The sequence below is a fragment of the Myotis yumanensis genome, unplaced genomic scaffold (assembly GCF_028538775.1).
Source record: "Myotis yumanensis isolate MYYU_CA2020_CCGP unplaced genomic scaffold, mMyoYum1.0.hap1 SCAF_13, whole genome shotgun sequence".
NCBI lineage: Eukaryota > Metazoa > Chordata > Mammalia > Chiroptera > Vespertilionidae > Myotis > Myotis yumanensis.
The window spans coordinates 4,089,307-4,113,328 of NW_027223764.1; the positions used below are offsets into that span (position 1 = coordinate 4,089,307).

At 54.3% G+C, this 24,022-nt stretch overlaps 1 protein-coding gene across 1 annotated transcript in view; it reads left to right on the forward strand.

Annotated features, from left to right (window-relative positions):
- MGMT (O-6-methylguanine-DNA methyltransferase) overlaps positions 1–23,783 on the forward strand; it is a 157,859-nt gene extending 134,076 nt beyond the window's left edge. The window contains exons 4-5 of the mRNA XM_070431783.1: positions 17,682–17,821; positions 23,466–23,783. Of these exons, the coding sequence (XP_070287884.1) occupies positions 17,682–17,821; positions 23,466–23,678 (353 nt within the window). The 3' untranslated portion in view covers positions 23,679–23,783. The remainder of the gene's footprint in view (positions 1–17,681; positions 17,822–23,465) is intronic.
- The last annotated feature ends 239 nt before the right edge of the window (positions 23,784–24,022 follow it).

Consider the following 24,022-nt stretch of genomic DNA (forward strand, 5'->3'; position numbering starts at 1 on the left):
GACACTGCTCTTACGTCCGTGGGAGGGAGGCAGCTGCTGGAACGCCTCTTTCAGCCCTGGAGCTGCCGTGTGCCTTTTCGGGGCGGTAAACGTGGGAACCTGGGTCCCAGGCCTCAGGGGCTGGGGCTGGGCCAGGTCAGACGGAGAGACCAGGTCCAGAGCCCGAGAGCAGGTGTGGCCGGGACGTCCAGGTGCCGGAGACGGTCAGGTGTCGGGAATCAGAGCAGGGCCAGCAGCAGGAGCAGCCCGGCGCCTGTGTCACGGACAGAACAACCCGCATGTTCCCATGGTTAGGACCACGAGAGAGAAGACGAGTGGGATGTTTGAGAGCGAAGGAGGGCAGAAATCGCTGGAAGCGAGCAGTCTGCGGGGTGGAGAGCCAGCCTGAAGGCGACGAGGTGGGGAGCGCAGTCTGCTTCACAGAGGTCGTTTTGGGCTGAACCATCGAGGGGTCCCTCGGCCGTGGGAGCGGAAGACCCGCCCCAGCGGTCACGCTTCCCTTCCAGAGCCCTTTGGAGAGGAGGCTGCTTTCTGCAGAGGGTCCAGCAGTGGGCACTGCCCTTCCCCAGAGGAGAGGCCCCCCGTGGGCTCGCCCACCCCCTCTCCGGGCTGCCTGGTCCCTGGCCACATTGGACCCTGTTGCTTCCAGCGCTTCAGCGGATCAGAAATGCTAGGTGACCAGGATGGCGTCTGGGTTGAGGTTTCTCTGGGTGGGGCTCCCAGCCTGAGCGGAGAGGACATGGTCCCGCAGGTGGCTGTTCTGCAGGGTCCCTGCGGGGCGCTGGCTCTTGGCGGCCGCTGTCCTGGTCGGTCCTGACTCCGTGGACGTGGGACTGGCCACGCCAGCTCGGAAACACTCCGGGAACCGGCTGCTCTCTCCTCAGCTTACTGAGGACCGCACTCGCCATGTTGGTGAATTTCAGGGGCCAAAGGCCTGGGGTCCGGATTGTGCCTTAGTTCATCGTTTCCCATTTGACTGTTGGAACAGCTGGACACATGAGGCTCTGGATTCTTCTGTAGACCGTGAGCCACGGCAGGGCCAGCAGAGGGGACGCGGTTCTTCGGGTTCTGGATTCGAGCCCTCCTCACAGATCAAGTGTGGATCCCGCCCGGGGATCGCTGGGCTGGCTTTGGAATAGTCACATAATCCCCTCTGTGGCCTCACGCTTCCGCTAGAGAGCAGGCGCTTAAAATGCCCCCCTCCTGAAGGAGAATGTGGTTGATGGGTCCAGCTCCTGAGATGCTGGTCGGGGCTGAACAGGGCCTGCTGGACCCCAAGAACGTCCCTGGTCCCTGGGTAATCAGTGGTCACCAAGGCCTCTGGGGAAGCCTGGTGACCTGAACGTTCCATCCTAGACCTGAGGTGGTCAGATCCTCCGTTCCCTGAGGTTTCCATGAATCAGGTAAAAAGTGAACTTCACTCAAGGTGGCCGCAGTCCCACTGCATAACCTAACCAAGCTCGAAGGGTAGCCACAAAGACAGCGTTAGCTGCTTTTAAAACTTGTCAGATAGAATGGGGCGTCTATTGCCGATAAACAGTACTTATAATTGAAATGATTACGAGGGCTGCTTTTATGGGAAAATATCCACGGTAAATACAACTGTTACCGCTAGCACAGTAATTAAACAGCAAACCGATGAAGGTTCCTATTAAAAATAAAAGTCAGCCTGCTCACATTATGTATTTACCAGAGTCATCTGCCGTGTCTGCCTCCTGGACTCGGGTTAGTTCACCCCCAAGGAGCAGGGGCCCAGCAGGAAATGGAATTCGCATTGTCACTGCAACCATTTTTCACTGGAAGTGGGCTTTGGAAAATAGGGATTTTCCATCAGGCCTGTATTTTAAAGTAAAAACAGACTTTGCACTTAAATATGCTTTTAAAAATTTTATTCCCACCGTAGTCACTAGACAAACGTGCACTGCTTGCTTCCAAAGCAAATGTTTGCTGTTTTTGTTGTCACAGAGTGTTGTATGCTCACAGTTCACGGGCGCTGTTCATGTATTTTGATATCATTCTGGCAATAATAAATAGAATTCTCTCTATGACCTAGGTTTCTAGAGAAAATATTTTAGTAAAAATTTCATAGAAATGCACTCGAAGTTATCAATATGTTAAATGTGTGAATATTTATATAAAATTCATGACAATGAAGCTGTGAAACTCTTTGTAGGAGCCAAAAGTGTAAAAACGATTACTTAATTTAAATGCTTAATCACACGATTTTTGCCCTTATATTCAAACGGACTCAGAATGTAAGATTTACAAGCATATGCCCCGTTAAAGGTCATGTTTCACAGGCTGCGATGGAGAAATCAGACTCTTACCTGGATGAGGGGTGAGGCTGAGGCCAGGGGTGCAGCTGCCGTGACTACGTGGGTCGAGTCCGCAGGCCAGAGGCTCAGCCCGCTGGGGCACCGGGTGATGTTTCAATGCCAACAACATTCTTCTGAACCAGCACATTGAAGCGTGAAGTCGGGGAAAGGGAAGTCTTTTTAACCCTTAAATACATCACCCAGTCACTTAAGTTTAGATCTGCTTTCGTGCTGCCCTCCCAAATACTAAAGTAAACATTGATCGTATTTTGGGAAATGGTATTTCTGGTGAGCACTGCCTCTCAGCAAGCATAAATCTATCCCGAATCTCCGTTACTATGACAACTACTTTTTCTTTTCTTGAGCACCGCTGTTCATTGTGACACAGAATACATCCTGCGTACAGAGGAGGACTGTTCCTGGCCTGGGTGGGTTCGCATTGTCTGCTTCTTTAAAAGACGCACATCCCTGCCTGGCTGGGCTGTGTCCGTGCCCGTGCCCGTGCCCGTGCCCGTGCCCAGCACTGTTCTTTCCCGGTGATGGAGCTGAGACACTGGCTCATTGCTTGGCCAAGACCTACACTTCTCATAGGAAATTTGCATCCCTTTCTCTTTTTAGAATAAGATATGCAAGAACCAACATAAATGGCATATCCTCCCCGCCTTTCTTTCCGAGGACTGGGCCTTTGATGTTCAAGAGGAGCTCATATTAAAGGCGGCCCTGGCAGGCTGCTGAGACGGCGCCTGTTTACGGCAAATGTAGAACGGCACAAACCTAGCTGAATGTGACGGTATCATTAGTTTGTGAGTCGCATCCTTGAAAATAACTGTGGAGGAGCCAAATCAGTTTAAAAGAAGATAACAAAATGGTTTAAGCTACTTAGGTTGAATGCCAATTATATTTTAATATTCAACTGAGCATATTTTACGAAGAAAAAAGGCCACGTTGACGCATGCATAACTCACGGCGCGTCGGCCAGCTGTGCCGCTCTCCTCTCCGAGTCACTTTGTGCATTTTAGCAGCATGGTAATTTAGTGGAGAACTACCTGAGTGATGGCATTTTCAATGAGCAGGTAATCTACAGAGAATTTTTATATGGTTATGAGTTCTGTGCTTCAGCCCAGCAACACAAAAATACATCAAGACCAATTACGGTATCAACTTTCAGTGTGGTACCCTCGCCACGCGAGTGCATGTATTTCTGCCCCAGGCATTTCAAATTGCATCTAATTTGAAATCTTTGGGGTTTTAATTAAATTTCAGAATATATGGAATTCTTCATTAGTACCTGCTCTGAATCGCAGATGATCCTTCTCTCAGTCTCTCGTTAAAGAAGTCGGCTGTGGTTAGTAGCATGTTCAGAGCCTGATCACTGGTGGGGTCTGGGTATTGGAACAGAAATAGTGAAATGCAAAATAATATCAAAAAGATTATTAGTCCGGGGAGAGTCTCTTGATTTGTATTTTAATGGAATTTTACATTTCTCTTAATGATTTGCAAATTGTCCTCTGATTATAAGATGCATTAAGCTTTTCATTTTAATGGCAAAGACACAGCCATTAGCAGAATTTTTTTTTTCTGTCTCCTTTTTAGAGTGCTTCCCTGCAGCAGATAAATATTGAAACCATTAACACCTTTTGATGTCCATCACAGCCTGCGTCCTGGCGCCACCCGCCCTTCACAGTCCACCGTGGTTTCGCCGTGGTAGCCCCTGGCTGGGGGTCCCTGACTCTCTTCTTCCCTGGCTGTGTTTTGTTTTCTAGAATATAGGATTCATTTTTTTAATGTTTTTTTTTTAATTATTGATTTGAGAGAGAGAGAGAGAGGAAAGGAGAGGGAGAGAGAGAAACATCTATCGGCCTGCCTCCTGTACACATCCCAACCTGGGATCGAGCCCACAACCTAGGCATGTGCCCTGACTGGGCATTGAACTGGCAACCGTTTGGGGCATGGGATCCTGTCCAAACAACTGAGCCACACAGGCCAGGGCCAGGATTTATTTTTTAAGTTTCATTGGATGGTCTTGTTCATTTGTGTTAAAGCTGATGCATTTAAATGTTATTCATGGCCCCATTTGTATTAATAAGAGCGTCGGTGTGAGGGCTGTCGGTGCTCACAGCTCCTGCCTCAGTCTGGTCTGCAGAGCTGGAGGGCGGGCCCAGCGGTGTGCCTGCAGAGAATTCGGAGAAGTCTCACTTGCACGCTGGATGCTCCCGTGCACAGCCGTGCATGGTGACAGGGCCACCAAGCTCACTGCCTTAGCCCCCTGACCAAGGCTGACCACAGCTCGACGCCCAGAGCAGGGGCACTTGCCGTTGGTTTGACCTTGGTGTTCAGGCCAGGGCTTCTCGGCCCCTGCAAAGTGTGTGATTCGCATGACTGGAGCCACGAGGCTGTCATCTGTCTGCTCCTCCTGCTAAAGGTGCTCAGGGAGCTGTCACTCTGACCTGCGGTTTGGTGGGCAGCGCTGTGCAGCCCAGCAGCCCGTGCCAGTGTGTGGCCCAGAAACTGCGGCCACCTCCCAGGTGAGCCAGGTGAGCCCGCACCCCCCGGCCCCAGGCTTTCAAGGGCAGATCTTCACTCGGCGCCAGAACAGCAGACCTGAGTGTTCTAAGCAGCTGTGGTTCTCAGGAGGGACCTGGACACAGCCCCGTTCTGCAGGGCTTTCAGGGGAGGCGGCTAGGCTTGCTCCATGCCGCCCTGGGCCCTTCCCCAGTGGGTGTCATCTTTGGAGGTGTCTGGGGGTTCGTCCATGTAGCACACAGGCCTCCATTACCAGGAGGGACGCTGCCTTTGTGTCGGGGCTGTCAGGTGGCATGGAGCCTGGGGGATGGTCGTGAAAGCCTTTGCGCGGTGTGTGGGAGCCAGCGCCCCCTCTGCCTGCCTGTGCAGCCTCGGGAAGCACTCTCAGCCTATGTCTCAGTCAACACGGCTGCCGCAGTGACAAGCAGCCCAGCCTGGCGGTTCCCTCTCAGCTCTGGAGGCTGAGAGTCCAGGACCAAGTCTGTTTCCTCTGAGCCCTTCTGCTTGGGCTGGAGATGGACACCTCTCACGTGGCCGTCCCTCTGCACAGATCCCCTGGTCTCTGTCCTCACCTCCTCCTCTCATAGGGACACCAGTCAGACCAGAGTCAGGTCTCAACTCAATCGCCTCTTTAAAGTTCCTATCACTTCTGAGGTGCTGCGGGTTAGGACTTCAGCATTTGAATTTGGGGGGGGAGGGGGATAGGCTTCAGCCCGGAACAGCCTTTCGAGGCCTCTGAGTCGCCATCTGTGACGTGGGGATGGTGGTAACAACGTCAGAATGAGGGTGAACTGAGGCCACCAAACACCCAGCCCTAGAAGGGGCTGCCACCTTCACCAAGGGGAGCGTTTTCCCCCCGAGTCCCCGCGAAGGCGAGTGGCCCGGGCACTGCTCTGCCCGTCAGCTCAGCGAGGACTCTGGCCCTTACTCTCAAGTGCTGTCCATGGCATCCAGCAGAAGGCACCAAGGACATGGTCCCCGCGTGCCCCCGTGTGCTGGGCTGGGCACGGCCGCTGCTGCAGCCACAGCTCTGCAGGGAGAGCGCTCCTCGGTGGGCAGTTTGTCTCACAGGAAACTAAGGAACGGAGCCAAGTCGCCTTGTCATTGGAACAAAGATCTTTCTACCTGTCACTTCTCTGCCCACTTACTGTCAAGTTCTAGGCACAGTAACAGCCGCATCAAAGGACTTCTGGGACATGAAGGTCTAAGCACGGGCTGCGTGGGCAGGCCGCACGGAACCACAGCAGGGGGTGAGCATGTGCGGGGAGAGTCCCCTGGAGCTGGGGGGGCAGGCGGGGCCTCCGCCTGCCTCGGTTCTGCTGGACACCAACCCCGCATAGCCTCCCGGGCCCACGGCGTCCCTCCCTCTTCCCGAGTCTGCGCCGGAACACCAGTGCCTGCTCCTGCCTCTGCTCCTGCGTAGCCGGCTCTGGGAGGCCTTCTTGGTGGGCTGTGCACACGGTGTGGACAGAGCGAATTCTAGTGGCAGCGCCCAGGGCCGGGAGGAGGGTACAGAGACGATGGGGTACCTGTTCTCGGTGCACGGGGCTGCAGGAGACGTGTCCGTGGCCTTGACCGCTGTGGGGGTCTTATGAAGTGTAGCCGTGGCCTTTCTAGCACCAGGGACGCATGTTATTGCCTGTGCCCTGACCGATTCAACCACCCTGGCTCCAGGTCCTTGCTCTGCAGACTAGACACCTAAGGGTGGGGTGACAGGCCAGCCAGGGCTCAGCCCCTGGGCGCTCGTGGGAAGGTGTGCCTTGTGTTTCTTAGTGAGGAGCTGGCAGCACGGCTGTTCCTTCTTCATTCTACAAGGAGTGTGGGAAGTGCACCCTGTGAATGAGGATGCTTTTGAACAGTCATTCTTGGGGGTGAGTGAGGCCCCCGAGGGGAAGCACAGAACCTTCGGCCGAGGTGCTGGGTGGACGCAGGACTCAATGCCGCCTCACCTGCTGCTGCATCTCTAGGGCCCCAGGTCCCTGCAGGAGCCAGGGCTCCCCGGAGACTTCCCGAACGAACACCCAAGTGCAGGTGGCCTCTGGGCTTGATGCCCTCGCGTCCCTCCCCTGCCCACCCCCCTCAGTGCTGCTAGGATGGCATTTCCGGGTTCCACATGTCACAGTGCCCTTCGTCGGGCCACCTCCCCGAGCCTCAGCCCTAGGTCACCTCTACACCCTGCCCCTCTCTGCAGAAGCACCCGGCCGTTTCCTGAGCCTGCTGCCTGCGGGTGGCCCACGGCTGCCCCTGTCTGCGCTTCTGCCCTGGTCCCTGCGAGGAGGGAAGGGGCCTGACCCCTGGCTGGGTAACGCCGAGGCCCACCATGTCCCTTCCTACTCGGAGCTTGTCCGGTGGGTGTCCTGGCCGGGCGCCCCTCCCCTCTGCGTCCCCTGCCGAGGGCACACGTGGGACCTGTCGTTGGGGACCGCCTTCGCCCACACCTGGGCAGCCCGACCTCATTTGAATGGGTGAGAACCAAAGTCAGCTGCACACGCGGAGCTGGATCCCACTCAGCCCACCACCACTCCCTCTGAATTCCTCCGCTGCCTGCGGCAAAGGCTCGGCGTTGCTGCTGAGATTAATCCCCAAAGAGCCCCTGGTTTCTCTGCAGAGAAATTAAAGCTCGCCAGGTTCCTTCCGCCTGTCCTTCTGACAGCTCTGTCAGGAGTGATGTGCCTCCTGCGCGGCGTGATCCCCGTCCGACGGCGGGAACCGTTCACCAGGAGATTCAGGCTGCGCTCTCTTCCAGTAGGTGGGTCCTCAGACGTTACCTAAAATTATGGAACAGACCTCGGGCTCTCAGGCAAGCCAGAGGCCGCACGGGTGGGGCTGGGTCAGAGCACCCGCCCCGTTAGATTCGTCATTTTTCCCAAAAGTCGAATCAACAAGGTGGACGGGAGCGTCCTTCCACGGGCCGGCCTGGGGGCACCTGCCCATGGTGAGGAACAGGCTTGTTTTCAGACACAGGAGCCGAAAGAAACCTGGCGCAGCTTCTCTCCTCCTCCTGGGTGCCGGTGAGGGCTCGCAGGAGGCTTCTGGAAGTTTCTTTCGGGATGCATGGGAGTTCCTGGCGGTCAGGAGAGGGGCAGTGTCTGCACGCGGGGACTGCTGGCACGTCAGCACACGTCTGACCACCCCTGGTATTTAGCGTGCTCTGCTCTGAAACCACTAGCGCAGGGTCCCGTCTCTGCCGTGTGACCGAAGCCGCCAGGAAGGCTGGTTGGATGTGTGACGTCACCTTGCGGTGGCTGACTGGCAGGATGGAGGCACACTGTCTTGCATGCGTTGGTAACATTGTCATTTTAAATACGACCTTCTCCCTTTCTGGTGTTTGGATCACGAGGTTGTGTCCTGGCAGGAACTTGGTCCCGTGCTCGGCGTGGGGTTGGTTGCCTCTGATCACAGCGCCCTGGCCGGGAGCTGGAGTGTCTGTAAGGAGAGCGGAGCCAGCAGGACCCCCAACGCAGGGCCCGTGGACATGGAGTCCGCAGGGGTGGGGACGGCAAAGGGCCTGGACAGGGACTTTCCGCTCGATCCCCACTCCCTTACACGACGTCACCCTGTATGAGGTGTGACACCCACACTCCCTCCCGCCCACCCTCTCGGCATTTGTAGGCCGTCTCTCTCTCCCTCTCTCTCTCTATCTCTCTCTCTCTCTTTCTATCTCTATCTCTATCTCATATTGTTCCGAAGCCGTTAACACCTGTTCAGAAGCCAGTTATTCCACTTTGAGCAGAATGACAATTATTTGAATGGTAGCGGTGTTAATGGATAATTATTCACATTCATACCAGGACATTCACAGTTTAATCATTTCTCTGAAGGCTTCCTTAAGTTCGAGCTCAAAGTCTTCGGCATAATTCTTTTGTTAAATAAGTTTCGGGCGCTCTAATTACGGGGAAGGTGAGCAGGAAGGCGCCAGGTGCGGCTTGCGGAGGTGGCACCTCCCCTCACCTGAGAGCCTCACCAGGCAACGGTGGCAGCGCCCGCACGGCAAGGGCTCATTTCCCTCCGCTAATGGGGCTAATGGTCCAGTCCTTCTGCGAGATGAGTCTTCGAGATGAGCCCCAAGACTCCGCCCAGACCAGACAGAGCCTCCGGGCGCTCCTCATCCTGAGCTCGGAGCCCCGCGCGGCCTGGAGATCCCCGGGGCCCCCCAGAATTGTCCAGGACCCCGAAGAGCTTTGGATCATGAGGGCTGTATCTCCCTACATGTACCATGTTAGAAAGTAAACGGGGGATTTTTTTAAGTGACTTCATTTTAAAGCAACACTCTACTATAAATAGTTACTTATAGCAAAGTAACTATTTTCTAAGACCAAACTCATGTAAGGGCAGTGTGACGTTATCGTACATTTTTGCCAGTCCCGTCATGCCTGCGCTTGATCTGCGTGGCCCCTACGGGGCGAAGCGCTTTCACAGGCCTCCGCATGGCACCCTCCTGCCTGTCCCCGATTCCACCAGGAGACCGGGTGGGCGGGACAGGTGGCGGGGAGACTGCCCAGTTGTGAACTTCGTGGCCAGTGCTGAGGGGTGATGCGCAGAGGGGAACCTGCCTGAGGCCCTGCCTTCCCGAGGGATGCATGCTTCTTCTTTTTTGTTTTTTTTGCTCATGGCTGCCCATTTGTTCCAGCACCGTTTGTTGAAAGACCATCCTTTGCCACTAAATTGCCTTTGCTCCTGGATTTGTGTGGGTCTGTTTCTGTTCTGTTCCACTGAGCTCAGTATCTGTTCTTTCACCAGTGCACACGGTCTTGATCTCTGTCGCTTTATAGAGAGATCCCCTTTTCACACATTGGAGAGCCTGGCATTCCTGGGACAAAATCCTGTCGCTTTATAGAGAGATTCCCTTTCCACACATTGGAGAGCCTGGCATTCCTGGGACAAAATCCACTTAATTTTGGTGTCTTATTCATATATATATAATGTTGGGTTTGATTTGCCAGTACTTTGTTGAGAATGTTTACATCTGTGCCCATGGGAGATATTAATCTGTACCTGGTTTCTGTCTTTTTCTGGTTTTGATATTGGAGTCATTGTAGCCTCTTAAAATGCCTTGGGACGTGCATCCTCTTCTGTTTTCAGGAAAAGATAATGCTAAATGGATGTTTCTTCTTCTTTAAATGTTTGATAAAACTTTACTGGTGAAATTATCTGGCCCTAGTGATTTCAGATTTTAAACTATGAATTTGAGTCCTTGGTAGTTACAGAACTATTCCAGTTATCTGTTTCATGTTGGATGAGTTTTGGTAGTTTGTAGTGTTTGATACATTGGTCTATTTCATTTATGTTGTTGAATATTATGCATACTTATTTGTAGGAATCCTTTATTATCCATTTAATGTCTGTGAGGTCAGTAGCGACATATTTGTTCTTTATCTTTATCAGTCTTGCTAGAGATTTATCAATGTTATTGATCTTTTCAAAGAACCCCATGTTGGCTTCACATATTTCACTCTGACTATTCTGGTTTCCATTTCATTGATTCTGCCATTACCTTTATTTACTTCCTTCTTCTCGATTTGGTTTTATTTTGCTCTTTTTCTGGTTCTTAAGTTGGAAGCTCAAATTATTAATGTCTTTTCTCAAGTATGCATTTAATGCTATACCTTTCCCTCTAACATGGCTCTGGTTGTGTCTCAGACATTGTGAAATGCTGGGTTCTCAGCTTTCATCCAGCTCCGTGTAAGGTTTTATTCCCCTGAGGCTTCCTCTGTGACCTGTGGATCACTTAGCAGTGGCTTATCTACTATCCAAATGCTGAGAGATTTTATCTTTTTTATTAATATCCCGTCTAATTTCATTATCATGAGAGAATATAACTTGTATGGTTTCAGTTTCTTTAAATTCGTTGAAGTTTGTTTTATAGCCCAGAATATGGTATGTCATGGTCAGCGTTCCATGCGCATTTGAAAAGAACATAGATTCTGTTGTTCCTGGGAGGAGGGCTCGATAAATGCCGGTTAGAACCAGGTGGTTGGCGGTGCTTTTTTACTTCTACATCCTTGATTTCCTGTCAATATTTCTGTCAGTTACCGAGAGAGAAGTATTGAAGTCTCCAAGTATAATTATGGATTTGTCTAATTCTCCTTCCAGTTTTTGTCCATTTTTACTTTATGTATTTGAAATTCTGTTGTTAGGTACACAAAAAATTGCAGTTGATATGTCATCTTTGTGGGCGGTTTCTTTCATCACTATGTATTATTCCTTTTTATAAATATATTTTTTTTTATTGATTTCAGAGAGGGAGAGAGAGATAGCAACATCAATGATGAGAGAGAATCATTGATCAGCTGCCTCCTGTGTGCCCCCTAGGGGGGATTGAGCCCGCAACCCTGGCATGTGCCCCTGATCAGAATCAAGCCCAGGACCCTTCAGTCTGCAGGCCAGCACTCTATCCACTCAGCCAAACAGGCTAGGACTATGTATTATTCCTTTTTACCCTGGAAATTTTCTTTGCTCTTATCTCTACTTTGTCTGATATTAACTTTTTAAGATTATTGTTTACATGGTATATTTTTATCCATTCTTTTACTTTTAACCCACCTGTGTCTATTATTTGAAAGTTTTTTTAGAATGCACATACTTGGGTTCCTTTTTAATTCATTTATGTTTTCATTGGTGTAATTAGACCATTTACATTTAATGTAATTATTTATATGCTTGAATTTAGGTATAAACATAATAACATTTATTTCATTTTATTATTTATCTTATTTATTACATTTTATTTTTATTATTAGGTAACATTTCATTTGTTTTCTGTCTTTTTCCTGGTTTTCATTTCTCTTTCCCCTTTCTATCCTTCCTGTGGACTATTTTAACACATTTTTGGTATTTTATTTTAATTTACCTGTTAGTTTTTTACTATAGTTATCTCTTTTTATGGTTTTTCTAGTGGTTGCTCTAGGTATTACATACTGATTTTTATAGTCTAATTGGAATAAATATTTTACCATCTTATAGTAGAATGTAGAAACCTTTCCACCATAAAGATCCTTGCACACCCCACCCCCCCCGCCTTGCTGTTATAGTGGCATATATTTTACATCTATACACACTGAAAAACTAAAAATCTTATCTGATAATGTCATGGTTTTGCTTTCCGTCATCATACATATTTCAAAGATTGCAATAGGAGATTCCATTTCATTTGTTCTGCCTTTATTTCTAAATAGAGGCCTGTGCACGAATTCCTGCACGGGTGGGATCCCTTGGCCTGTCAAGCGATCGGGGCCATCTTGCCCAGTCCTGATTGGGGCCAGCCGGCCGGGGGAAGGGAACACGGGAGGTTGGCCGGCCACTGGAGGTTGGCTGTGGGAGCGCACTGACCACCAGGGGGCAGCTCCTGCATTGAGTATCTGCCCTCTGGTGGTCAGTGCGTGTCATAGCGACCAGTCGACTGGTCGTAAAGGTCACTTAGGCTTTTATATATATAGACTAGAGGCCCAGTGCACAAAAATTTGTGCACTCGGGGGGGAAGGGGGGTCCCTCAGCCTGGCCTGTGCCCTCTCGCAGTCTGGGACCCCTCGGGAGATAACGACCTGCTGGCTTAGGCCTGCTCCCAGCTGGCAGAGGGCACGCCCAATCCCTAGGTGCAGCCCCTGGTCGGGCTCAGAGCAGAGCCGATTGGGGAGTTGGGGCGCCACCCCCTGTCATGCACAAAGCAGGGCGGATTGGGAGGTTGTGATGCCACCCTCAGTCACCCTCAGGGTAGGGCTGATTGGGGGATTGGGGCACCGCCCCCTGTCACACTCAAGGCAGGGTCGATGGGGAGGTTGCGGCGCCACCCCCTGTCACACACAGAGCAGGGCCGATCAGGGGGTTGGGGCGCTGCCCCCTGTCACACACAGAGCAGGGTCGATCAGGGGGGTTGGGGCGCCTTCCCCTGTCACGAACAGAGCAGGGCAAATAGGGAGGTTGTGGCCCGCCCCCTGTCACACACAGCCGCAGGGTGATCAGGGGGTTTGGGCGCTGGCCCCTGTAATGCTGATCCCAGTGCCGGGAGGTCTCGCAGCTCCGCTGATCCCAGTGCTGGGAGGCATATTACCCTTTTACTATATAGGATAGAGGCCTGGTGCATGGGTAGGGGCTGGCTGGTTTGCCCTGAAGGATGTCCTGGATCAGGGTGGGGGTCCCCACTGGGGTGCCCGGCCAGCCTGGATGAGGGGATGATGGATGTTTGCAGCTGGTCACACGCCCTTCAGGGTGGGGGTCCCCACTGGGGTGCCTGGCCAGTCTGGGTGAGGGGCTGAGGGTGGCTGTTTTCAGGCTGGTGGGTGACTGAAGCTCCCAACCGCTCCTTTTTTTCTTTTTTTTTTTATTCTGGGCCAAGGCCTCTGCTGCTGAAAGCAGGTATATGGTTTGTTTGGGTTCTATAATCGAAACACTGTATCACCTCCAGCTCTGAGATCCCGGCCGGCTGAAAGCTGGTTTCTGGGGTTTTGTTTAGCTTCTATATTTGTTACAATGTTTCAAACTGCCAGCTGAGAGGCCGGCAAGGCAGGTGGGCAACGTTGGAGTCCTCCTTCACTGAAGCAAGCAAGCCTCATGTTCGCTTCCAGCTGCCTGGCTGCCGGCCGCCATCTTGGCTGGCAGTTAATTTGCATATTGCCCTGATTAGCCAATGGGAAGGGTAGCGGTCGTACGCTAATTACCATGTTTCTCTTTTATTAGATAGGATGTTCCAAGCTTCCCTCCAGTATCATTTCCCTTCTCACTTTAGCAATTCCTTTAGCTCAGGTCTGCTTAGAAATACATTATCTTTGTTTTTATCTAAAAATGTCATTATTCTAACTTCATTCTTGAAGGATTTTTTTCAACTGGACATAGAATTCTGAGTTGCTAGATTTTCCTCCTAGCACTTTGAAGTTCTTTTTCAATTCCTCTGACTTCCATGGCTTCTAACGAGAATTCTGCTGTCGTTCAAATCATTGTTCCCCTAAAAAGAGTGCAGCGTTTTTCTCTGGTGGTTCCAGGTATTTTTCTTTGTCTTTAGATTTCAGCAGCTTGATCTGGACATATCTAGGATAGGATTTCTTTGGGTGAGCCCTGTTTGCAGTTTGCTAGGCTTCTTACATCTGTAGTTGTATACCTCTAGCCAACTTTGGAAATTTTTTGCTATTTTTTTTCTATATCACACTCATTTTCCTCTTCTTTGGAACTCTAATAATTTAAATGTTAGACCTTTTGGCTTTGGCCCACAAGCCCTCAGGCTCATTTGGAGGGTTTTTGTTTGTTTTTAACATTTGCTTCTGTGTATTTTAGATGGGATCATTCCTGTTGACTTGTCTTCAGTTTCATTGACTCTCTCCTCTGGTGTCTCCATTCCGCTATTAAGCCCATGCAGTGCAGTTTTAACATTGTAGTTGTTGTATTTTTCAGTGCTAAAATTTCCATTTGATTCTTCTTTATAACTATGTTTCTTTGAAATGCTGTGTCTTTTGTTTGTTTGTTTGTTTGCTTTAGGGGTCTCTTCCCTTCTCGCAGCATTTCTCTTCCAGGTCCTTTAAAGTGGTCAGATGATGTATATCAAGTCATCATGCTGTACACTTTAATAGCCTGCAGTTTTATTTGTCAGTTGTGCCTCAAAAACCTGGGGCAAACGTCGTCAGGTGATTCCAGCTTCTGTGTCATCTGAGTCTTGATATTGGTTGGTTCTCTTTTCCCAGGTGAGTAGAGGTTTCCTGTCTGCCTGGGCCCCTGGCCGGCACCTCTGGCCTCTCCTGCCCAGCCTCTCCTGCTCGGCCTCTCATGTGTGGTGTCTGCAGGCCTCTCTTATCAGAGCCGGGCTCAGCTGGGTCAGCCCAAATGTGTGAGTGCAGGCTGCCCAACGTCCACTCCCACACGTGGCATGAAAAGAGCTCACATGAACGGTGGTGTCCACGATACAGGACAAGGTCTCTCCATGGCCAGCGTTGGGAAACTGCGTCACCACCTCCTGGCTGATGATGCACCATCCAGACAGAGAGCGAACTTAGGAAACAACGTTTGCAGGGCTGGGTGGTCACAGAGGGTATGTTGTAAGTAGGTGCCCAAACCGTATGAAGATGGCCACGTCGTCTGGGTCAGGGTGCTCTTGACTCCACAGCTCAAACGTGAAGCCGGACCCCAGAACAGGCCACAGAAGGACGAGGAGGAGGATGAAGGAAGGAACTTCACTGGACACAGCCCTGAGTTCCCGGCCTGCTCTCTGGGGGACCCTGTGGGAGAGAAAAGAATCCTATTTCACGGCGCCCCTTATATGGTCTCCTCGAGCTCAGGAAAATACCTGTGTGTGAGTTTTTACGAGCAGCTTTTACTCCATTACGGAAGGATATTGAACAGCCGAACGTGTTGGCCCGCCCTCCAGAGCGGGCTCAGCTGCAGCATCTGCTTCGGCACAGGTTGGCGTTCACGGCACCGACACGGAGAGCCGCCTAAACTAATCGATGCATTTGCTCCCTGCAGGGGGAATTGAGTTTCGAGATACATTTCTAAAAAGATGTGCTTGATTGCTGAGCGTTGCCTTCTTTAAGCTTTTCTCCCTAACACATTGCCCGGGATGTACAGGGTGAGAAATGGTCTGCCATTGACAGTGAAGCTGGAAATGTTGGGGAAACTGTGCTCTGATGTGGCTGCGTCATTGTCTTACGATGCGACGCTTTCACCCTGGGAAGGAAGGCGCTCTCTGACGTGGCGGGGATGCGTCGGGGCTGGCGCTCTAAGGACGCTGGAGAGGAGCCCGGCTCCCGGACTGCTCCGTGCTGCCGTGGCTTCTTATTTCTTTTTAATCCTCACCCGAGGAGGTTATGTTTAGAGCGAGGAAGGGAGCAAGAGAGAGAGAAAAAAAAAAACAACATTGATTGGTTACCTTGACCAGGGATCGAACCCACAACCGAGGTCTATGCCCTGACTGAATCGGACCCGCAGCCTTTTGGTGCCGGGATGGTACTCCAGCACCGACCCACCCGGCCGGGGCCGTGCTGCAGCGGACCTGGCACGCACACCTCTCCTCCCGGTTCAGCAGGTTCTGGAAGTTCCGGGCTGTTCTGGGAAACCCGGGTGCACCCTCTCCCCGAGTCAGACTGCAAAAACAGAAGCTGGCCACCCTGTGCTCGGAGGCAGGGGCCACGGCCCTCCACCCTGCCCGGAGCTGCCCTGCTGCTCCCACGCAGCTGCCCCAGAATCTCTCCTCCTCAGGTTACCATGGCCAGGCTGCCTCGGCCTCGTCCTCCATGTTTTTCAAATCAGGGCGACAACAGCAGCCACAGGCACGGGGATGAGCAGTTGGTTTCAAACCTCCTTCTGAAGAAGTCCCAGTAAACAGGCTGTTGCCTAAGGAAACCCGCCCAGCCGCCGGCCCTCCACTCGGCCTGTGCTAATGAACCCCAAGCTGTTAATGTGGTTTCTTCAGTTAAATTGATTCATGAATTTTGAAGAGAACATTATCTAATGAATTTTCTTTGAATAGAAAGCAATTAAAAGGACAAATCAGTCTGATTAACCCCAAAGTCACCCTCCTGCCACAAATGGTGTACAGTTTGAAATTATATCATAAGAAACTGGAGCACACTTGCTATCTTTTGCCCTCGCCTAATCCGTGTAAATTAATGAACAACAAAGTTAATTTCTTTGATGACCCTTTTCTCATATCACCTGGATTATGCTGATGTTTAATTTGCTTAATGTTATAATAAAGACCAAACAGATTTTTTTCCCGGTGACGTGATTACCCTTCCCTTCATTTCAGAAGTGATTTTTATTATTTAACGTACATGTAAGGGTGTGTTTTCTTTTAGAACCAAATTGCACTTTGCCAGCTTGGCACAGAGTGTAATTAGTGCCGTCACGGGCACGGTTGGAACACCACTCCTCCCAGCGAATCCTCCCCTTGGTTGGTGCCATGGGGACCTCCTGCCACACAGGGCCCAGTGCCCCACCGCAGGGACGCAGCTCCCCCTGTGTCCAGCCCTCCCAGCCGTGTCCTGCCCTCCCAGCCGTGTCCAGCCCTCCGAGCCGTGTCCAGCCCTCCCAGCTGTGTCCGGCCCTCTGAGCCGTGCCTGGCCCTCCAAGCCGGTGTCCCTGCAGAAAGACAATAGGCATCATCCAGACTGGCCTCCTTCTCAGCCCCGGGCTTCCTCCTGCAAACCCTGCACCAGAGACGCTCTAACACAGTGGTTCTCAACCTTGGCTGCACATTAGAATCACCTGGGAATCTTTTTTTTAAATCCTGATTTTCCGGAGGAATGAGGCTCTGACACCAGGGGTCGGGGGAGAGCGCTCTCGTGTTCACCTGTTCGTCCTCAGCACATGGGGAGTGCTGTGGTTAAAGCCAGAATGACGTTCTTTTATCTGCAGCCCTGCTCACTACAGATGCCTGTAGCAAGGTCGCTGCCGACCGGGGTCTGCAGTTTGGCCTTGAGTCGGCTCGCTGCCGAATGCGGGCGCCAGCATGACCGCTCAGCCAGGCCGGGGCTTCTCTTTCCTCCTGGGTCTTGGCTGAAGTGGGAAGTGAACCAGCAGCGCGAAGGATTTCTCGAGGTCGGTGGGCAGGCGGGGCCTTCGGCGCGTAGGAGCTGGACCGCGTGCTGATTTATAGAGGCCCGTGGACCGAGAGAGCATCAGGCAGGAACGGGGAAGAGGCCGCCAGTCTGGGGTGCGTGGCCTGGGGCCCCTGGAAGGAGCCGGCCGCTCTGTGCCCGCCTCACACACGTTCCCCGTGCAGGAGCCCGTGGAGGCCGTGTTTCAGTGGAGTGAAGCGCCTCTGTTTGTGTCAACGCCTTTCTGCTTTGGCACTGGCAGCTGTTTGTGTCAGAGCTGTGGGAGCCGATTGCCCAGATAACATCATTCTGCATTCCCTTCTAGACTCATTCACCGGACAGGTGTTATGGAAGCTGCTGAAGGCCGTGAAATTCGGAGAAGTCGTTTCTTACCAGCAATTAGCGGCGCTCGCCGGCAACCCCAAGGCCGCGCGGGCGGTGGGCGGAGCAATGCGAAGCAATCCTGTAAGTGCAGGTGACCGAGGAGATGGGTTGGCGGGTGGGCCTGGGCACCACTCTGGGGCCGTGGCATTCGATGTGAGCATGTTTCCCAGGCAGCCTGTGTGTGTGTGGGGGGGGCGGGGGGGGGACAGGAAGCACTTGTGATGGGGACCTCGGAAGAGATGTGGGTTGGGACCCCCTGTTTGGGGGGAGGTGGTGAAGGAGCATCCCTCCCGCCTCTGAAAGCCCCTTCCTTGGTGTGTTAGAGCCACGGGAGCCCTGCCACAGGAGCCCACGGGGACGGGGCCTGGCGAAGGGGCGAGCGGACATCCCTTCATTCATTCACAGCGGGGCGTCCTGGGTGCCAGTGTAGCCACCTCTCCTGGGAGCCGGTCCCAGCAGGAGGCAAAGCAGAGTGAAAGGCCCCTCCAGTTTCTCACATTCTAGAAGGTTCATGTGCTGGGTCCAGCTCCCCAGGGCATCTCTGTTACGAGGCCCAGCCCTCCTGGGCCTGACCACCAGGGACGGCTAACCTCTGACCTGGGCTCCTGGCTGGATCTGGCGTGGCTGCCCCGAATTCCTTCATGGCCTGTCCCTCCGGTGTGTCTGACGGCAGGTTTGGCCGAGGGCAAGGCCCACAGACACGTGAAGCCGTCTTCTCCAGAGGATGGGGCCGCGGTGCCAGTGGCTGTACCTGCCGTGCCCGGAAGGACAGAGGGCACCTCTGGTTCCCATCAGGTCACACACGGGCCAGAGGCTGTCCAGTCGCAGGAAGGAAGTCAGTACAGTGAGGGGAGAGCCGTGACGTGGGCCTGGGTGTGGGCAGGATGGGCTCCCCGCCTGCCTGATGGCTCAGCCCTTCGGAGACCCTGCTCGACCGTGTGAGGCCCTGGAAGGTGCCCTCCTTCCTCGCCTCTGCAGGACCGCATGACACGCTGTCCCATCGGCAGCGGCTTCTCCCTGCCGCCACGGGGACGTCTCTGATACGACAGAAGAATGCCATCCGATCGGGCAGAGCGAATAGCATCCCTGAGTCGCGGGATGGGAAATTACTGAATCAGACCCACTTTCTGAAAAACTGTGTGGGTTTGCTGTCTATTTTCAAAACTATTTTCCTCCCTGCTCACAGGGGACAGGCAGGCGTCTGCACGCCACAGTCGGCTGCACCTCCGCTGGCTCGTGGCCGCCCCGGGGCAGAGCCGGCGTCTGGGAGGTGGCAATTACATAGCCTCTCGCACAAAACGGCCTTGTTGCTCTTTGAGAAGCATCTCCTGGCGGTTCGCAGGGGGTGGCACTGTCTTAACGTACATCCACTCTGCAAGAGGTCGTCTGCAGCAACGTGACATGGGTGACGCACCGCGTCCCCTCCCGTGTTTCCCGTGTCTCCGTGTCTGGAGCTCTCGGTGACAAGGGCGCTGTGTGCACCGCTGTCTGTCATTGCTGGTGGGGCCTATCGTAGGGTACATCCCGCCACGCAGAGGGCCGCATGTTTGTGGAGCCTACGGCATGATTCCGAGTTAAGTTTGGGAATATGGTTGTTGCGTTTGCCAATAAAGCTTCAATGCATCTTCCCTTTGGGAGGTCCCCATCCTCTGCTGGGTTGTGACTGGTTCGATGTTGCTCTAGATCAGTGGTTCTCAACCTTCTGGCCCTTTAAATACAGTCCCTCATGTTGTGACCCAACCATAAAATTACTTTCGTTGCTACTTCATAACTGTAATGTTGCTACCGTTATGAATCGTAATGTAAATATCTGATATGCAGGATGGTGTTAGGCGACCCCTGTGAAAGGGTCGTTTGACCGCCAAAGGGGTCGCCACCCACAGGTTGAGAACCGCTGCTCTAGATAAAAAAGGCCCCCGGACCCTGTGGTGTCCGGCGAGAGGAACATCGGAAGCTAACGGGGTTTTTGCGCCGCTTCCTGCTCCCTGCAGACAGGGCCCTCTGCAGGATGCTCCCTTCCCCATCCCCACCCTGTTCCGGCCAGATTCCTGCTGCCCAGGCCCCATGGTGAGCTGCCCTCTCCCGTCTCCCTCCCTGATGCCGGGTGGGTGCCCCAGGTGCGCACAGGCACGCGGCGCCCACACCCGGCTGTGGAAACAGCTCTCTAACCGACGGATACAAATGAGGAGCCCTCACCTGCCTCTGCGGCGGGGACGCCGTGGCGCTCCAGCGATCGCGCTCGTGGCAATATTCAGGAACATTTATTGTCGTGCAACCAGCGCGACGCCTGCTCCTGCTATTAATCTCCATGACTGTCTCTCTGCAAGTATGGCCTCAGCCACTGAAATTTATAAAGTAGGATCCACGGGGCCTAAGACTCCGATGTCCACCAAGTCCTCGTGTTGACCTCCCACCGCGTGCCCAAGTCGAGCCGGTGGAGACTCCGGACCTGGCAGGAGCCTGCGGTGGCCACGAGCCTCCCATTGGGCACCTCACCCACCTGACGACCAGGCTGCCTCGGCGCCAGCAGCTGCAGGACCTGAGCGGGGCCGCCAGCTGGGGCACAGGCGTGTCCGTGTACGTGGCTGGTGGCCCTTCAGCGTGACGGGAGCTGGACAATCCTCACAGGGTTTCTGTAAAGTGATGAAAACCTCCTTAGAACGGGCCGGGGGATCCAAGAGGTGACTCAGACCCACGGGAGAAAGAGGTGCTGGCCATGCCTGGTGTGGGCGTCCCGCGTGACTGTCCCTCCCGTGGTGCTGACGGCGGGCTCCGCCGCGCCCGCACAGACAGCGTGTTGTGGAGACTGGCTCCCTGGACACGCCTGCGTTCAGGCTGAAGGAGCAGCTGAGCGCGCCAGGGGGAGGTGGCCACGGGCCGGGAGTGTGGGAGGCGCGTGGCGCGTGCAGCCTCCGGGGGCTGGCAGGAGCGCGGACACATTTGGCGTCACTGCCCTTCCTTGCCGGGGGAAGGCGTGCTTTTTGCTGGGTGGGAGTTTCGTCCTGTCCTAGACACTTGGGTTTTTCCAGAGTCTTCCTGGAGGCACTCGCTAGCCTGGGGAAGCCGGCGTGGCAGCCTCCGGAAGGCTCTCCCCGCCCCAGCGCGGAGGCGGGCCCGTTTCCGGGTAGATTGGACTAAAGAGGCCTGCTCCCCTCCCCCATGAAGCACCAGCGCTCACCCACAGACAGAATTTGCTTAATGCAGTTCAAAGGCAATCGATACGGCGCACGGAGAGTCTCCCACCTTCTTCTAAACAAAACGCCTTCCAAGGAGTTAGTTTATTCACAGATTGCCACGAGCGTTAATGACCCCGAGCCGTGCTCTGCCAGTCACCCAGACGCTGCTGATAAAGATTTAGCATCATGTTCTAAGTGTCAGGGCTGTCAGTGGGGCTGAACCATTTGACCAGAAGAAAAAAACGCACAGGGAGCTATTGATTACAGCTTCTCGGTGTCACTTGTTCACCAGGATTTAGGTATTGATGAGGCCGCGAGTGAAAACAAGCCCTTCCCCTGTGGGCTGCTGCCCGCAGAACAAAGGCAAAGCTGGAGAAAATATCAGCCGGCCCCGAATCAGAGGGATTCCCTATTGATTGAAAGGCCCCTTCGTGTTGTTTTTGTTGGAGACAAATCTCTGGGTTTGGAAGTTTTATAGCATTTGAGAGAGCGCCCGTGTAAGTGATGGATTCGCGCGTTGGATGAATTAGATTTCACAGCGTGAAGGTTCCAGGGCAGCTGCCATGTTAGGAGCTACTTGGTTATTGATAAAAATTACGTCTTACGCAGCACAGTCATCGAAGGAGGAGGCATGGAGGGTCCGGCTCCTCTGCAGCATCCTTAGGGCCCCAGTACGTCTTAGCAGGTTTCGTTATTCTAATGGCGTGAGACCTGCCACCAGCATTCATGGGAGCAGGAGCAGCGTCCCCATGGCCAGGGCCGCCACGGCGCGTGTTTGGCTGCTCACCTGTTCCTGTCACTGCAGCCTGGCCATCGCTTCATTATAACTGACTGTCCTCCCATCGGCTGTCCTGTTATCTGGGTGACAGGCAGAAGGAGCGCCCGGGCTCCTGTTACTCTGATAAGCGCATGGCTGGCAGGGGGCGGGGGAAGCGAGCAAGGGCCACATGGAAGATCCCTCAGGTGAGAGACTTGAACCGGAGCCTGACTGTTGGCAAAACCAAACTGAATGAGATGCCCCCCTCTTTCCCAGCCAGAAACTTGAGCTGCATGTGATGTCCCCACGCCCTCCAGGCAGTTGTCCAGGTGGCCAGGGCCCTGGATGAGACCCCGCAGTCCAAGTGACTGCTCCAGTCTTAGCCGTCTGCTCCCTCCAGGAAGGCGGGAATGTGGGCCATGTGCAGGACTGGGCCGTGCTGCTGCTTCTCACGCTGTGAAACTGCACCGAACAGGAAATCTCAGGCCTAGGCTGCGCGCGTTACCATGGCAACCCGAACTTCTCGTGGGAATGGGGACTCCTACTCTGTGCCGGGAATGGCCGGTCCCCCCGGCCCGGTGAGGGGTGTGAGGGTCGGACTCCACCCTGCTGGAGGGGATCCTTCTTTGCCCCTAAACAGCCACGTGAATGAGCTCGGGCCAGGGACTGAATTCGACTGGAGAGTGACAGCCGGCCTGGCGTGTTGGAGCTCAGGATGTCACGTGAGCCGCTGTGGACACAGAGCACACTCTCCCGTGGCCTATGAGACCACATCCAGGATAGGGACCAGGCCCATGCGGCCCGCCCAGGGCCAGGGGCAGCTCGGGGCCCACAGAGCCCACACTCGGGCAGTGGGTTTGTGCGGCGAGCTGAGGTGAACCGCTGCCCGTTGGTGCCCGGGCTCCGGGCTCCGTGAAGGGTCTCCAAGGATGCCGAGGCAGGAGTGGCCTCCGCAGGGAGCAGAGGTGCCCAGTTCCGTGAGAGGAGGTCCAGTGGGGGCTCAGCCACTTCCTCTAGACACTCAGCTGCCAGCGGCTGGCCGTCGTGTCTGGTTCGCCAACTTCGGAGGTGGAGTGTGGAGGTCGGGGTGCAGACCTTCTCTCTGCTGAGCTGCAGCCGAGTGGAGTGGGCGGTGGTCAGGACCTGGAGCCCAAGAACCCTCACCTCCAGGGTCTGGCAGGGCCCACCCTGTGTGCTCACAGAGGAGCACGTGGCGATCAGAGTGCGAGGCTCCCCGTGTCAGGGAGCCATGCCGTCCTGCTCGGGGGTGGCCTCCGCACAGGGCACAGGGCAGGGTGGGGCATCCGGAGCATCGGGGTCTGACCATGTCACTGGGCAGCCTGCTCCCCGCCAGCAGCCCCAGTGGCTGCCACAGTGAATGCAGAGGGGCCGGGCGAGGCTGAAGGGCAGCGAGGAGCTGAGGGGGGGCTGGAGGGGCCAGGGCTTGAGGACACCTCCCGGATGTGAGCTCCATGTTACTTCTCAGAAAGGTTTGGGAACTTCATGCACCACCCCATGACTTGGAATGTAATTTTAAATTTTGTAAATGCACTTTAGGAATCTCTTCCCAAATGAAATTAAGTCTCCCCTCCCAAATCCCGGTGCACAGGGGTTGGCTGGAGGATGCCACACGTTCACCTCGGGGATTGCATCCCACCCCTTCCCCCGCCCGGTGGAGACCCCAGAGACCGGGGGGTGGTGCTGAGACCGAGGTCGCACATGGATGGGCCCCAGTGGCCCAGGAGCTCCCTGGCCTGCAGCCCAGACTGACGGGGCCACCTCTGTCTTCCAGGTCCCCATCCTCGTCCCGTGCCACCGAGTGATCTGCAGCAGCGGCGCCCTGGGCAACTACTCCGGGGGTGGGCGGGCTGTGAAGGAGTGGCTTCTGGACCATGAAGGCAGCCTGGCAGGGACCCCGGCCCATGCAGGGGACTCCCGTCTGGCCCGAACCTGGTGCGGGGCCCTGAGGGGCAGCAGCAGCTCTGAGCCCACCAGCCGAGACTGAGCACCTGTGGCAGGAGTGAGTGTGTGAGGGACACGTCGACATAACAGCCTGTTGGAGGGGTCTGTGCGGACGCCCCACCACATTAAAAAGCTGCCGTGTCCTGGGGACGTGTGTCCACCTCCCTTTGTCATTTTTACCTTTTACCGCAGAGTGAGTCCCCTTCTCTCGCTGTGTTGTCCAGTCCTAGTGTGTCAGGCAGGGACGGGAGGAGGGAGGAGGGACTGGGAACAGGAGGGCCACCGCCCAGGGAGGGAAGCGTCGGCGTCCATGGGAACAGCTGGGCACCGCCCAGAGCCAGCTACAGCCCCTGGGACCACAGCCACCAGGCCATGGCCCATGCAGCC